The sequence below is a fragment of the Carcharodon carcharias genome, chromosome 8, assembly GCF_017639515.1.
Source record: "Carcharodon carcharias isolate sCarCar2 chromosome 8, sCarCar2.pri, whole genome shotgun sequence".
Lineage (NCBI taxonomy): Eukaryota > Metazoa > Chordata > Chondrichthyes > Lamniformes > Lamnidae > Carcharodon > Carcharodon carcharias.
In genome coordinates this window covers 161045091-161061568 of record NC_054474.1, presented here as the reverse complement: position 1 = coordinate 161061568, position 16478 = coordinate 161045091, and the positions used below count along the sequence as shown (strand labels likewise).

General features: G+C 43.8%; 1 protein-coding gene across 1 annotated transcript; it reads right to left on the bottom strand.

The window, feature by feature from the left end:
* Positions 1–5475: 5475 nt before the first annotated feature.
* Positions 5476–16199, bottom strand: LOC121281292 (barH-like 1 homeobox protein). Its single transcript, XM_041194162.1, has 3 exons — positions 15740–16199; positions 10648–10870; positions 5476–5767 (listed from the first exon to the last, which is right to left on the bottom strand). The coding sequence occupies exons 1-3, from the start codon at positions 16197–16199 to the stop codon at positions 5476–5478; spliced, it is 975 nt and encodes a 324-aa protein (XP_041050096.1).
* Positions 16200–16478: the final 279 nt, after the last annotated feature.

Below are 16478 nucleotides of genomic sequence, written 5' to 3'. Positions count from 1 at the left end.
TGTTTTTCATATTCTAAATAAGGCGAGTCATTTCTTTCAATCAGTTTCCAAATTGACAGTAGTGGCAATTTTGAAATTTCCATTTTGTAAAACCCCCATTTTAACGAAGGCATCTAGGGCCTGAAATCATGCAGTGGGTTATTTGTGGACGAATATTAACCGTGTTTGTCTGAAATTCCTCTCTCTCTCTCTCGTTTTAGCGGGGTGGGAGGGCCGAACCATTTATTATAAACAAGCAAAGATGGCGGGGATAGAGATTTCGGACCAGCCAGATAGTATCCAATGGTATCATTTCAAGGCACTGATGTAATCCAAATCACATGAATCCAAACTGAATATCATCCAGTGCCTTCACTTTGTGGCTCAGCTGGGCCGCACAGTATCAGGTAACAGTAGGTACATCTGCTCTGTACAATGGTAAAGGGAATGTTGGAGATTCACTTAACAGACCAGATTAATTTGGTATCACGAATGTGGACTTTCAACTTCAGAGTGATATCTGAATCTGATACACTTCCAGATGAACTATGCTCAATAGTCTGGAGAACACTCAATCTAACGATTCCGAATCTACACCTCAATGGCATTATTGGCAGCTGACAGATTTGGGAAGAAAAACGATGGTGTTTGCATCGAATGATGTCCTCATAATATTCACAATTAGGTTGTACTGTCACATAAATATATCCCAACCAACTGCGATCAGAACTAAATGCAGAAAATACAACACGAATCGCCCTTTTAATAAACTTAGTACAGCCGCCAGCTAATCGCGAGTGTAAGAAGACACCAATGAATATTTATAGTGTATATACATGCCATGAAATACAACACCGTTGACAAACTATGTGCTATGTTCCGTCAGTTCAATGAGAGCTATGTAGCATTCGGTTGCAGAGATCAACACTGCCGGATTTGTTTTGTAAGCTTACTTATGACTCTCTCATCAGGTATACCGCATCCTTGGAATTCTCCAGGAATACAGCACTTTGTGCGCTGAGTTTTGTCTTCGGAACCCTCTTAACCTGACAGCGATAAGTCCTTTGACCATGGAATGGTAATTAAACGTTCGATAGACAAGTCAGCGCATCCAGTGTAATAACAAGCTTGTCCTTAACGTTATGTCTCTGGTTTCCCGACTTACAACAGTGTACAAGTTTTAATATAAATAACCAACCAAACCACGCGCTTTGACCGCGATTGCAACTGTTTGGGGGGTGGGGGGGGGGAGATGGTAAAACTTTGGTAAAACTCTGAATTTCCAAACGCACCAAGAAATGCATCATTATAAAAGAAAAATTGCGTTGCTGTTTGGGGTGTGTTACTATCACACGTTTATGGAGAAACAGGTTCAAGTGATCAGGATTCTTGTTTAAAAATTAAATCGAATTTCGTTTCAAGTTTTTCCAATCAATTCATTTTTGGCATTTCTCATTATTTATAAATCCTTTATATTTCCATTCATTTTTGTAAATCATCTTGTGCCTAAATGTGATAGCTTACATGTTACAAAGATGAGGTTTATAAGATTGTTATAGTTTGGAACAGTTGCTTTTATTTTGGGTAAATGAAGGAGGTCGTGTGACCTGTTGGCCTTCTGCCTGACAGTGAGCCTGGCTGGCTCCATTGCTAAAGATCAAAGGGGACTCAGATTGTTTTACTGGGAAGAAGGTGCAAGGTATTTAGCTTGGAGACAATGGCAGCAGCCTCTGAATTTACAACGAGTAAATTCTAAGTCTCCCAAAGTCCCAGAAAGTTGTTGAATGTACTGGGTTGTAAACAGCGGTGCTGTAAACTCAATATACTTTTAAGGTGAAGGCGATTTGGGACGGAGGATAGCTGATCAGCATTTCTATCCGGATGCTAGGTTAATATGTTTCACATTGCCATAGGAAAGAGGACCGAGGAAGCTATTTTTGAGATTTGGTTACAGGCTTCCCTACACATCAATGAATATTGCAGACAGCAGAGAGAAGAGGCTGCTCGGCTTTGCGAGATGTGACAAGGAGACAGTCCCATCCAGGAGACACATCCTGCAGCCATCTAAAGACTTTGGGAGATTAATCTCGGCCCAGCCTTGGGGGGGGGGGGGGGGGGGGGGGGGGAGAAGAATCATGGGATCAGACTTTACTGCTAGTGGTGGATTTGAGAACTCCTCGAAAACCAAGGAAAGTTAGAGCCGGTCACTTGAAGTTACAATGCAACGAAATGGGAATATGAGAACCCAGTAGAAGCTACGGACTGTTTGCTATAAGGACTCTAATTCCGTGGAGAGCGTGATGTGTGATAAGCATCAAAGGGAAATATTCTTCACTGTAGTTTAAAGTATAAGTTGCCTACAAAAAGAAAATATTGTTTAGTCAAGAGTGTTTTAGTAATTTGTTACAATAAAAGTTCTAAAATGTGAAATGTATCACCCTCTTCAGCTATTGACTGAAAGTTTAAATTTCTTTTTAAACATTATCAGTTTCTACAGTGATCATAAAGTAATACCCTCGTTATATAATAAATTATGATTTTGAAACATTGAACATCAAGTTTAGAACAACTTTTGTGTTGCAAAATTTATCATATTAAATAAAATTGGCATTAGATGATAACACAGAGAAATCATTGTCTACGCTTGTTGACACAACTAAACTCATATTCACGCCCGTTGGGTTGCAAGAAGCCTCATTTACCCCTTTATAACCATATATCAATTGAAATCATTTACACTAAATAATTAGAAGATAATATTATCACCCAGTTACATGTATGGCGTAGTCAGTAACTCTGGCCTATTGCAAGAAATATTCTGGTGTTTTATTGGTCCTGGCACTGTAACATATTAGTGATCTAATCACAGGGAGGTGTTGCAGTTAATATGGTTTCGCTGAAGATACTCATCCAGTTTCAAAACAAACCCATCTTAGAGCAAATATTTCCCATAGTTCCACATATATGCCCCAGTATGACCCATAAAGCAACAGAAACTTTAAGAATATAACCCCTGTAGTAAGGACAACGTTCCTGCCTCTCTCAAATTAAAATGAGTTTTATAGTGTTGCATAAAATTCCTAAAATGTAACACAGTAACCTGCATCAGGACATTAACTACCCAAACCTAATAACATTGAAAATGTTCTCCAAATCCTTCAAGTTACTGATAAGCATCTGATAATTATGAAGTCTCATTAACATTGAAATAAAAATCAGAGTATTTCTATTGATTTAATACGGGTCTCCAGAGCTAAGTTGGCTGGTTAACTGTTGACACTCGACACTTTACTGGCTCAATTTTGTTAAAGGTGGCAGCGAGCTCCCTTGCGCCTCCACACAAAGTAAAACTGCAAATTGGCCAAGAGTGCCAGGATGGCATCGACTGTGATGGTGCACTCTACACCTATGTCCAAAGCACCTGAGACAGCTGCCTCAGCTTCCCCGCAATGTGTCAGTCAGCTCGGTTCCCTGGGGGGTGGGACATATCCCTCCGCACAGGGAAAGGAAAATGGGAAGACTGAATTTACAGAGCAGCATGGCCGAGACTTCGAAGTCTTGGCCTATCAGGTCGCCCTACCAGCACAGGCTGGCCACAACGTAACAAGAAAAACAAATAGGGCATCAAATACGGTGCTGACCTGTAAAGGGGGCAAGTCAGGACCCTTGAAAAGTGTTCGGGCTCTGTCCCCAACCAAACGAGCATCATATTATGTCTTGGATGCTTTTTATTCTGCAAAAGTTATGTTTAGAACCTGATCGTCAGCAGCTTAAAGATTCCTAGAATTGAACATACACACCTGAGTTTTTGCCAGTACACTTTTTTAATAAATAAGAGCGAATCCTTTATTGACCGATATATAATTTAAAAAAAATGAACTGTGTTGGACATTCTTCCATAATTTGTATTTCAATATTTTACAACTGACAGTGTAAACAGAAACAGAGACCTAGGCGGAAAGAGTCACTCCTTCTGGGAAAGCCTGCAAGAAACGTATTGACATGTTGAAAGTCTCCATTGACAATCAATTGGTATAAAAATAATCAACGTTTGGAAACTCCTGGAGCTGAATTTTAACCATTGTGCTCGGTCCCGTGTTCTTTTCCTTGTTGCTGCATTCAGTTGTTATTGAGTGGAATATTGATGTGCGACTGACACCTTGCTGACAGCTACAGGGATTCACACATAAAGGTACAGCTCGAAAGGACAGTCATTCCACTTTACACAGCAATCAAACTTTTCTTTGCAACGCTTATTGCTGGATAGCCAGGTTGCAAGGCGTGGGGTGGAAACTGACGCTGTAATTAATGCTGTGAATATCTTAAAAGATCTGTAATCGAAAGAGGCGGAGGGTGGTGGTGGTGGGGGGGGGGGGGGGGGGGGGGTGCGTAGTCACTTAACAGCAATTTCAGGCAGAAAGGACAATGTTACCAAAGAACGGCTGTGGATGGAACATGGCTGCAGAATGTTTTTCAAACCGTTTTTAACCCGCAATGGCTGACTTGTTGAATTTTGATAAATGGAACCAAACGCTTCCTGGATTTGTGTGTGTGTGTGTGTATATATATATATACTGTCGTTTTTTTTTGACGCTTTGTTTATATCTGTTAGGAGGGCGCGGGAGAATGCCAAGATCCCGCTCCCCATCTGTCAGACTCCCGGAGCCGGGATGCTGCTTCCAGGCTGGCGCGTTAACAGCTGCCGGTCCCAACTCCACTGCTGCTTCAGTATTCAATAAATAATCATATTTGTGGTACAGGATGGGGGGGGGGAGAGGTAGGCAGGGGTGGGGTGGGGTGGGGGTGCTAGTGATCTCTCCCGTCTTCAATCTACACCCAGCTAAAGTCAAAACACAACGTGAAACTGCACCAAAGATGTGCACGGTTTAAAAAAAACCAAGCTCGATACGCCCACAGGGTATTTACAATATATTACAGGAAATCTCGTCGATCATTGTAACTTATTTTAAAATAAATAAATTGTACAATTTAAGTGTTCAGCAACAACAAAAAGTCTTTTTTTTTAAATAGTGCAACATTACCGTGGACCAATTGCTGATTCCATAAATGAAGTTGATTTCCGTTTTTGTAAAAAACTATAAATATTTTTAAATGAAAAATAATAAACTATAGATGCCAACGGGTGGATTGAAACGATTTTAAATTAAAACTATGCTTGTATCACAGTTAAAAACCTCTCACTTTTTACACAAAAAGTTTGGAAATAAAAGGCATAAATAGCGTAGAGAATACAATCTTCTTTAAAAATGGTTTCACTTGTTTTTTTTTAAATACCGTAACATTTTTTTTTTCGTGTGTGTGTATCGATTTTGCTGTTTATTGTGGATTTCCCACTGAAGTCCAAGCCATGAAAGGGGTGGGTGGGTGGGGGCGGGAGGGTGGGGGTGGGGGGATGTGGTGGGGTGTGGGTGAGGTAGTGGGGGGGGGGGTGGGGTGGGGTGGGGGGGAGAGAGTGGGCTGTATGTAGGGAGGGGCTCACCGTGGCTGCGGCGGCCGAGGAAGGACCCCCGCCAGGCCGGGCAGAGGCGGCGGCTGCTCGCCCCCCGCCCCCAGTCCGTGGATGAGCACCCGCGGGACGATGGGTCGCTGGATGACGGGGTGAGGAGCGGCCGGGCCCCGGTACATGTACATGGCGGCCGGTTCCAAGTTGGAAACGACATTGGGGTGATAGAAGTAAGGTGAGGGGAACATGCGCTGCAGGGCCGAGTAGTTACCAGCTTCTGCCAGCAGTTCCAGTCCCACCGCCGTCTGCCTTTTCCACTTCGTCCTGTTGGGGGAAAGAGGACAGAATGAATCCCTCAGCTATAGTTAAACCTGGACTAAAGTTTGTCTGATCTCAACATTCAAAATTCCATTGCACCCAACATAATCGAGCTCGTTCTCTTATTTGTGGCTGGGGTTTTTTTTTTTCACGTTGATTATGCACTTTGATCGGTTCCAGTTAGACAGAAGCAGCCCCAGGCTGGATCCCAGCTCGGCTAACAGGCTGCACAATAGCCCCAGCCTGTTTCCAGAAAATGGTTGGGTTTGCAGGGCGCATCCTTTCGTTGAAAGGGATGCGGGAGCCGACTGCTTCACCAGCCTCCCGGCCCAGTGCAATGGGATCACTGGGGTATTTACTGCCGTCTTTGGTCTCCTGTCTATCCTAAATTCACCTGCATTTGTTATAAAGCTACGCGACTCTACTTCGCTGGACTAAATCATTTCAGGATATGGTGCCCAGGTATTCACACCGCTTCGTCAGCCATGTCCCTTGGAAGGGGCAGTAAATTGTTACCTTAACCGCAAACGGTAACAATATTCAATGACATCTCAGCCCATTCCTACAAACTTCCAGCTCCTGACTGAGAAACGGGGGAGGGGTAACCAACACCGAGGCATCATTCCCAAACAACACTTTGAGTCGTTGTTAAAGGGGTTTTGTTTTTATAAATCAAGGAATGGATCTTAAGACCTCGGTCCCTTTCTCTGAGATAGGCGGCTTTCTACCTTGCCTCCAATTTTAAAACCGTTCTTAAATTCCTTTCATCGTCCTGTCATTTTATATTCGGGTCGGTATTTTTAAAGTTTAATTTATTGCGGGCTCCATAATGTTAAGGGGGTGGGGGTAAGGGCGGTGCGGAATAAAATCGGTTGTAAAGGGAGGGTCTATTGCCCCGGGAGCCTGGACTGATTTACCCCGGGTTATATCACCTGCATACAAAATGCTTATTAAATTGGTTACTTTTATTTGGGATCTATTCACAGCTGCAATTCCCCGAGTATTTTCAACAAATGATGGTCAATATTCTACCCCCCCCCCCCCCCCGCCCCCCCCGAACTATCTAACTATCTGCCAATCCGGGGCTGAATAGTCTCCCTGCACCCACAGATCTGCCGCATTCAGCTGTCCCCTGGCCATCGCTCTCATGAAGCTAATCTCACCGTCACTTCTCCTCTCCACCTGTAACACTTCACAACTGGGCCTGGGCAGCTACCCCAACGTTATTTGTAGGTCGATAAATTGCGTTTGAAAAAAAATACAAACGCTCTGCTTTAGAGGGAAAACACACATTCAAAACAAACACAAATTCTCAACCTCTTTGACAGCCGCTTTAAGGAGAGCGGGGATGTGTTTTGTGGATAAAATAATGGTTGCCGTTCCCATTAATGAATTTATGAGCTGTCAGTGTCCCACTAATGGGGATTTATCAATCACCTTAATATTTAAAGGCGGCCTGTCTCTCGGAGGATCCCAAATCTGTCACCAATCAATCGATCGATTATCTTTTAATTATGTTCCGCTCCTCGCCGTCTACAGTTCAAAGATGTCTTAATGGACTGAGATTGAACGTGTCAGGCCGTAGATCTCGGAGCCAGACACTCGCCTCCGGCAGCTCTCTGGAACTGAATGGGAAGCGCTGGGAGGTAAGTGACGGCAGGAGTTACACCTCAGCCTGTTCCTCGGTCTCTATCTGCTCCACCTGACGGTGAAGGTGGGGGGGGGTGGGGGGGCGGTGGTGCGTGGGTTCTAACCTTCCTCTCACCGCCTCTCCCCTGTCGCCCTGTGGTCGATTATTACTGGTGGCCGGGATTCGGAACTAGTCCTTGAGTCCTACGGAGCTGGGTCTAAATAGATGCCACCAGCGAGCGAATCCTAACAGGGGCGGATAAAGTGAGGGGCAAGGGGTCAGTGCCGAGAGTTACCATCAATAACACGCTCGGACCTGAGAATTGTGGGACACCTGAGACCTGTGACCGATCAATACCTGTATCACATTAACTTACCTTTCCGGGAAGGGGAGGGGGGTTCTTGGCACGAGAATGGTTCTTTTTTTTTTAGAAAAAGCAGAACCGGAAAAATCAGCACATTTTTTTCAGTTGCGGATTTTGCTCTTTAATATTCTGAACTCTCGGTTAGAATTACTGCTGCAGTTTCTTACACATAATCGGATGTCAGTCTACAAAGAGCTGCACATCGACACGAAAGGGAGATAAATGAAACTTTAAAGCAAGTCGTGTAAGATGTGGGTCTGTGCAGTGATGACTGGCACCCGAACAGCAATTGTGTGTTGGCGAGTCTATATTCAGATTGACATTGAGTCCCAGAACCTGTCCTCCTCTGCTGGGGGATGGGAAGGGCATATGATCACATTAAGCATTTTGGCAGGATTTGCCCCTTTATATTTACCCCTTTGTATAACAGTTTTAACATGAATACAACCGGTCGCCAGAACTGATCGATTTTATGCAGGCCATCGAGAGCTGGAAAAATATCTAAATATGGTGAAAACATCAAAGCGATTCGTAAAACTCTGAAGTTCCTACCACTAGGATAACAAACACAAGCCTTAAGGTATTTGTGTGTGTGTGTTTGTATAATATACCTTGTATATATAGTATATATAAACACAAGATAGTGTGACTGTCCTGTACCATCATAAATAACGCAGGAACTACATAAACTGTTTCAAATGTAGCCCTTATCCCTTTCCCGAACAGATTTTTCAATCCTAGTTAATTTGACAGCTTTATGTAACTGTTCGCCCCAAGGTGCCAGGAGATCATTGCTTCTCTTTGTGGTGTTGTTGCTCTACCTTTAGGTGCAGACCATTTCCATCAGCTCTTTTTGGCTCAGTTTGGAGAGTGGTTTGAATGATATTTAAGGGTAATTGCAGCTCGTGGTGTGGAGTACACTTCCTCTGGCTGAGTCTGCATTGTACCGTCTCCTCTGGGACTGAACCAAACTGATTTCTTAAAGGAGGTGGTTAGTGAATCCAGGTAATAAATGCTTTACACCAAAGCTCAGCGACAGATTCGATCTGATAACTGATGCGTAAATATAGGCTCACAGCCTAGGTGTGGGCACCTTGTGTTACTCACATTAAATAGTGGATGGGGAGGGGGAGGGGGTTGGGTGGGGGGGTGTCGCCATGACAGGTGGCTGCCTAATCCAAAAGCAAACTCGTGTGATTAAAAAGCAACTCGTTCTAATTATTTTCTGAACTGAGTGCATGTTAACAAGCCAACAAGAAATTGGATATTGCAACGTGATGTACCCACATAAAGCTTTCACTTCTCACCCACTGGTCATTCAGCCTAGTCCACAAGGAAGGACAATCATTCTCACTTTCGGTTCGAATACAACCAGGCGTTATTCAGGTGCAACAAGTAGAATTAGCCGAGGCAGAGGCGGACTGGATGTGATAGAAATGTAGGCGATAGATGTTGGACCTCAAATAAAATCTAAAGAAATGATGCCTACATCTGGACTAGTTGTGGACAAACAGTATTTTTTTGGAGAGACCATTTCGCCCATTCAACGGCCATTCAACCAGATGTTGATGCCACTCCTGGTCTCTCCTGTTTCAATAGGATTGGCTCATTTTGGGTGATTGGTATTGTTAACCTTTTCTGGCCTCTTTCGGGACCGGATTTAGGGATACTTTGGGTAGGGAATATTTCTTGTTTGGGTTTCAGTGCACTCTAGTCATTCTTATCCCGATTACTTATTTAAATGTATTTGGCATATTTCTCCCCAGTGTGTGTTTTATTGCATCTCTACCCCTGGGGCATTTACAGAATAGCTCACATTTCGAGAGCGACTGCCAAGTTTCTCGTTGTTTCAATTATATTCGGTACCTCGCTTTACCTTGATACTTTAAATAATGTTGACCTTACCATTCGTTTGATATTGATATTAAAAAGCTCCCTAGTCATGCATAGAGAGAAAATTCATATTGCCGAGTCCACAAATTCCTTTGAATTGATTTGCTTTTATACTTTGATAATCTCAGTTCCTGGTCTGAGATCTGTTGCCGTTTGGTGACCTATTTACTGAATGCTGCCCCATCCAGTACTTGATTTTGAAATGGGTTCAGTTACTGGGGATTTTTAAATATATATATATATATATATATGTACAATTTGATTTCCCAAGGCCCTGTGGCCAACGTTTAAAAAGTGGATTGTCCAACTCCCTTCTCTGCGCTACATTAGCTTTTGGCGCCTGTTTTTGACTCTTGTTTGTTTCTATAACATTCACTCCCCTTGCCAAATAAACAAACTCTCGATCCACGGCCAGGGATCGCAGGAAGAAGCGCATGATCTGATATCATTGGTGATACAGCAAAGTCCTCAAACCTCACTGACTACCCTTCCCCCACCCTCCCCGTCCCCCAAACCCGCCAGTTTATTATTTCGGCAACTGAACACAACAACTTGGAAACAAACTAAAACCGATTTGCTGAGGCTCCACTTGAATTGATAGCGGCCGCTATGATTCATATTCGCTTGGGCAAATTTGCAAAAGAGACCGACAAATGATCCCGACTCGTCCTTAGAGTCTCTGTAACCCAGTTATGAGTTTGTGAAGTTGCAGCTCTCACATTAAAGGTCATCTAATTCTGCGATCCGTGTATTTGCTCCCAGATTGTAAGGACGGTGGCGAGAGAGATAGTGCTTTAGACATTAACACTTGCCACTAATATGGATTGATTTTCGAATTGATCCCTTGGGCAGGTGTGAAAATGTGACCATTTTAAAATATCTGAGTTAGATGCCTCCTGGAGTCAAGTTTTTTTGCTCGTTTATATTAACTCATGATTCTATTTGATTTGATTCGTACTTTGTTGTAATATTAATCGGCTGTAGTTCTGTTTGTCTCACCTCCTGTTTTGGTACCAAGTTTTGACCTGGGTGTCTGTCAGGTTCAGGGAAGCCGCCAGTTCCATCCTGTCCTGCACACTCAGGTACTTCTGCCTCTCGAAGCTCCTCTCCAGCTGGGCAAGTTGGTGATCGGTGAAGGCTGTGCGGGCTTTGCGGGGTTTTTTCAACCGAACAGGCGGGCTCTCCCGACTACTCGAGATCTCTCTCTCTGCCTCTTCTTTGACTGCCCGAGAAGGGGAGGGGGGGGGGGGGGGGTGAAACACAAAGACGGTTACAAAGCAACCCTGGTGCAGATCCAGGTCCATCACTATAATATTGCAGGAACACCAGGCAGAGTAAAGCGACCCTCGTCCAAAGGGGAGACAGTTTTTTTTTTGGCAAGTTCCCACTTTGGAATCGGAAACCTAGGGAGGGCTCTGCCTATCCTCTGGGGACTTGCTCAGGTGCTTTTCCAGGCTACTCAATGCACGCCGGCCCCGTTCATGTTGCCAAACTTTGATAATTAGCATGGATAATAGTGAATAATAGTAAAGGCCCCAAGAATGTCACCCGCTTCCTTAAAGACAGCTCGGATATTCCTGACTAATTTGCAATCCATGCAAATCGCAGGGCAGGGTGTTGGGGGTTCCGTTCTGGAATTACAGCATTAACATAAGTTAGCATTTAAACAGGAAAACGGGCGGCTCTTTTATTTCATCCTCTCCTCCCAAACACCAAGAAATGGGATGTTGATTTTCCTCTTTTAAAGCCAGTCTGTATTTGAATTACTGGAGATACAGACACAGCACTCCCTGTATCCCTTTCTGTCTCTGTCTATGTGTGTGTGTGTGTGTGTGGGGGGGGGGGGGGGGGGGGAGTGGGGGTGTGAGTAAATCTATCTATCCGTTGGTTTGTAGCCGCTTTCACGCAAAACTTACCCCCCCCCCCCCCACTGCTATTCTGAAATAACACATTAAAGAGCCGTTTGAGTTCAATCGGCCGCTTAGACAACGGGCACTGCCTATCCTGGACTCTTGAAGTGATGTTTAAAGCTGGGCTCGTTCTGTGTTTTTGTAGGTAGGGTGCAGTAGCTCTTTGTTTGCATTTACCGAATGGGTTTAATGGGAAACAGAGAAGGGATGGGAGAGGAGAAAGGAGACAGGATAGGTGGATCTAATTCCACTGGCCGGCAAGAAAATAATCCGTTTAATTGAACCACCAGGGAACGTGCCCAGAGCTGTTTTAAAGCAGCAACCCGACCGATTAGAGACCCAATCATCGAACTATCCTTTTTTGTTAAAAAAAAAAATCTGATCACAGGATTATTTTGCAAATCGCGCCGATTCCTTGAAGCCGGCTGCATCAAATTAGGCGCAGGAAACTGGCATATCCTGCACAAAACGGCAACGATTTAAATCATGTTTTACAAATTAAACCCGCCCCCTTCAGAAGGGAACAAAGCCGATTAAGGCCGGAATCCTTCCAAATAAAACTGATCAGAGGATTTCCCGCAAACTAAAGCGAAGCCCCTTCACAGGGAGGACCAGTGACCACTGCAGTGCGATCTCCTGTGTACAAACTCAGTGCGGTTGTGTCAAATCTTCTACTTAAAACCCAACTCCACTTCCTAACCAACAACGCTTGATAATTGTGTCTGTTGTCCCTTCCATCTCCCACGAAGTAACATCTCTCCATTTAAACTTGCCCCTGTAAAACAGGCGCGCACAATAAAGATGCATTAACCTGCGCTAATCATCCACACCCCAGACAACATCAACGTGATTTATCTCGTACACACTCAGGACAAATAAACAATTATCTTACAGTGTCCAACTCGCAGCTCCAACAATCAACCTCAAACTGAGCTCCTTTTATTGATAATTCACAGAACGAACCCCATTTCACTGTGTGCAGCAGAGGCCAAACCACCGAGAAAGGACCCTTTCTCTTCGCCACTGTGACCGCAATACTCATTCAATCTATTCTCAATTGGTTCAACGTGCATGGAATCAATCGGCTGCCACACTGACATAAATCCGAAATCACCTCGGCCCCAAATACAGGTTTAAAGTGAGCGAATCTCTGTCTCAAACTTCAGGAGACACATACTGGAAACACATCAGCAAAAGTAGCCGCTCCTTATGGGAGTCTGAATCTAGAGATAACTGTCGTTCTATTTACTACATTCAGATAAATGTTGCACAGCAGAGCCAATAGCCGGGAAATAACGAGACCCTTATTATTTCTGAACATGTAAATACATTCAGAAACCAATATTTATTATTTCCTGACCGGTGTAATTATTTTATTGAAATTCACTGCAGAAAGTTGTAACCTCTCTGTCATATTAATTTAATTTTATTTTTTTAAAAGGGAGGTTTAATGTAATTTATCGGTTCCAGCACTGGTCCAGATGCATAATACGGACGGTATGGAGATTACATCAAATATTCTGGCTCCAGTAAAAAGGGAACTGCTCGGTGTGTCATCCGGAAACGACACCAAAAACAAAATCAAAAATTGCTGGAAAAAACTCAGCAGATCTGACATCATCTGAGGAAGAATCATTCGGACTCGAAACGTTAACTCTGTCTTTCTCTCCACAGATGCTGTCAGACCTGCTGAGTTTTTCCAACAAAATTTTTGTTTTTGTTTCAGATTTCCAACATCCGCAGAATGTTGCTTTTTACCGAAAACAAAATCATCCGTTCAATGTGACCGAGTGACGCCAAAAATCCCTTCCAGGGACTCGGAAACACTGACACTCTCTTAACAGGCGCTGCAACTTTTTGAAACACTTCAAAATACAGAATGAAGAAACAAATATGAACAAAAAAAAAGCTCGCGGACCCCAATGAAAGATTTAAAGGTTCCGCCAAAATAACTATGCTTGGGTTTAGTCCCGGTTCAAAAATATTTTATTTTCAAATTCACACCTTCAGGAAACTTTGATCAGTTTTTCATGACAGCCGCCTGACATTAACCGTTCATACTGACTGCTATAAAATCTTTGAAAATCATTATTTAAAACTGTAAATGCAGAAATGGGCCCAGAGTTTCCTGGAAACCTGGGGATTTTATTCTGTTGTGGAGGTTGTAAAGTTTACTCTTCCCTTAGAAAAATGAGGCCAGTCAGAAGCCCGTTTCTGTTTATTAAACGAGCCCCGGCCTATTATCACTTATTGGTCAATTGTGCTTCTCTTAATTTATGTTAAGTTGCACTAAGTTCTGACAGGTTATCGTTTCAAAATTGCGTTTGTTTATTTATTCATGACATTTTCGCTGTTTGAATGCTGCTGATGTTGTTTAACGTCTCTGGCGCAGATGCGACTCTGAACCTTATCCTTTTTAAGTTTTACCATCTAAACTTTTAAAACTTCCGTCCTTAATCCCAGCGCCACCTTCCCCCACCCCCACCCCCATACACGCATTTTATTTAATGGTGGAAGGTTTGTAGTAAATTCTGACATATTTTACAAAAAAAAAATACATTTAGGGATTGAGCCGAGTATGATTCTGTACTTCTGAATGGGCCTCAGACTCTGAAATCTTACACACCTCCCCACACCCAGTTTCTTTAGAGTACTCTTTATGATTTTATTCCCATTGGCTGATGCTTTCCTGTTACAATCGGTGATCAAAGCTTCCCGCCTTCAACCGAAAAGATTCCAATATGCCAAGTAATGGTTTTCATCCTAACAAGTTAATGTTCGCGATTTAACCAGTAAAACCGCCAGGGCTGTCTTTTTTCATACATTTATGTTCAATGTGAGTGTTTCAAATAACTTTTGACCACTCTGTCTGCGACTCACATGTCGCTATTCCGAATCACAGAATAATATTAGCTTCAGTGAAATTCAATTTCCCGTTTCCTTGACAAAAGTTTCTTTGATATCTGATTTATCCAAATCAACTTTGAAAATTGACAATATTGTTATTACAATTCAGAACGAGTCTGAAGTCCAAGAACCACTATTTGTGCATTTAAAAAAAAAATACCTGGTTTGAAATCTGCAACAAGATGAGAGTTCACAGCCCCTAGTAATCTATCACTTGGTAACACATTTTACACAATCTAGGCAAATCCAGATTGTAAAATTCAACGGCCAAACGGGACTGGATTATACAGTATTTAAATGATGATTCGTAAAAAGTAACAAAGTCTATTTTATGACGACGATCTGCCAATAAATTAAAAACCTTTGAGAAATATTATCTGGGAAATTTCCGCAGAAATGCACAGCCCATTGCCAAAGATGCAGTCCTGCATTATTGGATAAAAGCAAAAAACTGCGGATGCTGGAAATCCAGAACAAAAATGGGCTATTTTCAGGACAAAATACATCTTGATGTACGAGCAGGATTCAAAGAGACAAAAGTCAATTTAATTTCCTGAAGCCTTGTATTTTTTTTTGTGTGTGATAAATACATTTCTAACCCACTGCGATCTTTTGTCAGGTGCTGCGGGTTTAAACTTTCTCGCCGGCAACACTTTGCCCGACCGTTCCCATTCCTCGGGTCAGTCTGTGTGTAAAGTGATCATCGGCGGATTGACTCTGAATTGTTGAGTTTGACCCGAAAGTGAAATGTCAGGTGGTGAAGAGGCAGGAGCCTCGCTTCTCTTAAGACACCAAACTCCATCCTGCTGCAGTTTGTTGGCCGGGCCTTTCAGTGTCACCTTTGTTCCAAAGGCGGCCGGATTAATGAATTAAAAGCTCCCATTAAAAGCTATTTATTAATTTCCCCGCATTAAGTACTAGAACAACATCGGCCGAAGAGAGGAGGATAAACAAACGGACACAAATAGTTTTTTTTTAAATCCAAATGCAATCTCTGGAACCGTCCAACATGCGGCAGTTTTAGAATTTGGAGGAAGGAGCTCGGTAACATTGAGAAGTTCCCTGTACTGTGACCTTTTAACACCAGTTCTCCCGAAATGAGAATTTTCAGATTCCCAGTATTATTTTTCATAACCGTTGGAGCCACCACTTCCCCCCCCCCCCACCCCCCCCAGAACTTCTATCATACGTGAATTTTCGCAGTTTGACTTAGTTCCCCCCACCCCCACCACCCCCACCCCCTCCTCCACCTCCACCTCCACCAGCCCCTTTACCTTTGTATTCCGTGTCTGAGGATGAGTTTTCCCTTTTGTCCAGCCTGTCTTTGAGTTCTTCTCCGTGTTTGTGAGACGGCTCTTGGGATGCCTGGCCGCTGCTTGAATACGGGGCGCAGGCAGCCAAAGGTTTGCAATCGCCCAGAATGTCTCTGATAAGGAAGGAGGAGGTAGCAGTCCTGGGCTGGGGAGCGGCGCAGAGCTGACCCGGGCGCGGCTGCGACTCGATTCCGCCCGCGGCCCCCGGCAGCTGCGCCACCCCATCGCCGCACTCCAGGCCGGGCGAGGCGGGCGAGCTCTGCTCGCTGCCCACGTCCGACACTGGGCTCAGGCCAGCCTTCATCTCCTGGGGGGACCTGCAGTCGCCCATCAACGGATCTCCTTTGGGTAAGACAGGGCTGACTGGCCTGTGAGATAAAATCGAGTCAATCCCAAAGCTGGAGCCGTTGGACCCTTCCATACCTGGCACTTTAGACGGTCATCTGGAGCTGGGGATGGGAACTTGACTCAACTTGCAGGCGAAATCCTCCAACTTATAAAAATAGCGATCCGGCGCAATTAAACCCCCTTTCACTGAAATTTCCAAAAGAAAGTTGGTGCAAATCTGGAGCTCGGTGCGGCTTGAAACTCGGCGCTGATGGAGTTGAGGGTGGCGGGTTGAGGGTGGAGGGTGGTGAGGGGGCGATTGGAAGATGAAGCGGGTTTCAGCACCTTGGACAAGGGCAAATCCGCACCTCGC

Coding starts and splice junctions, on each gene's coding strand:
- LOC121281292 (XM_041194162.1), bottom strand. CDS start 16,199: ATGGAAGGGTCCAACGGCTCCAGCTTTGGGATTGACTCGATTTTATCT. Junction 10,871..15,739: donor CTCAGACACGGAATACAAAG/GTAAAGGGGCTG, acceptor CTTCTCGGGCAG/TCAAAGAAGAGGCAGAGAGA. Junction 5,768..10,647: donor ACTTGGTACCAAAACAGGAG/GTGAGACAAACA, acceptor TTCCCCCAACAG/GACGAAGTGGAAAAGGCAGA.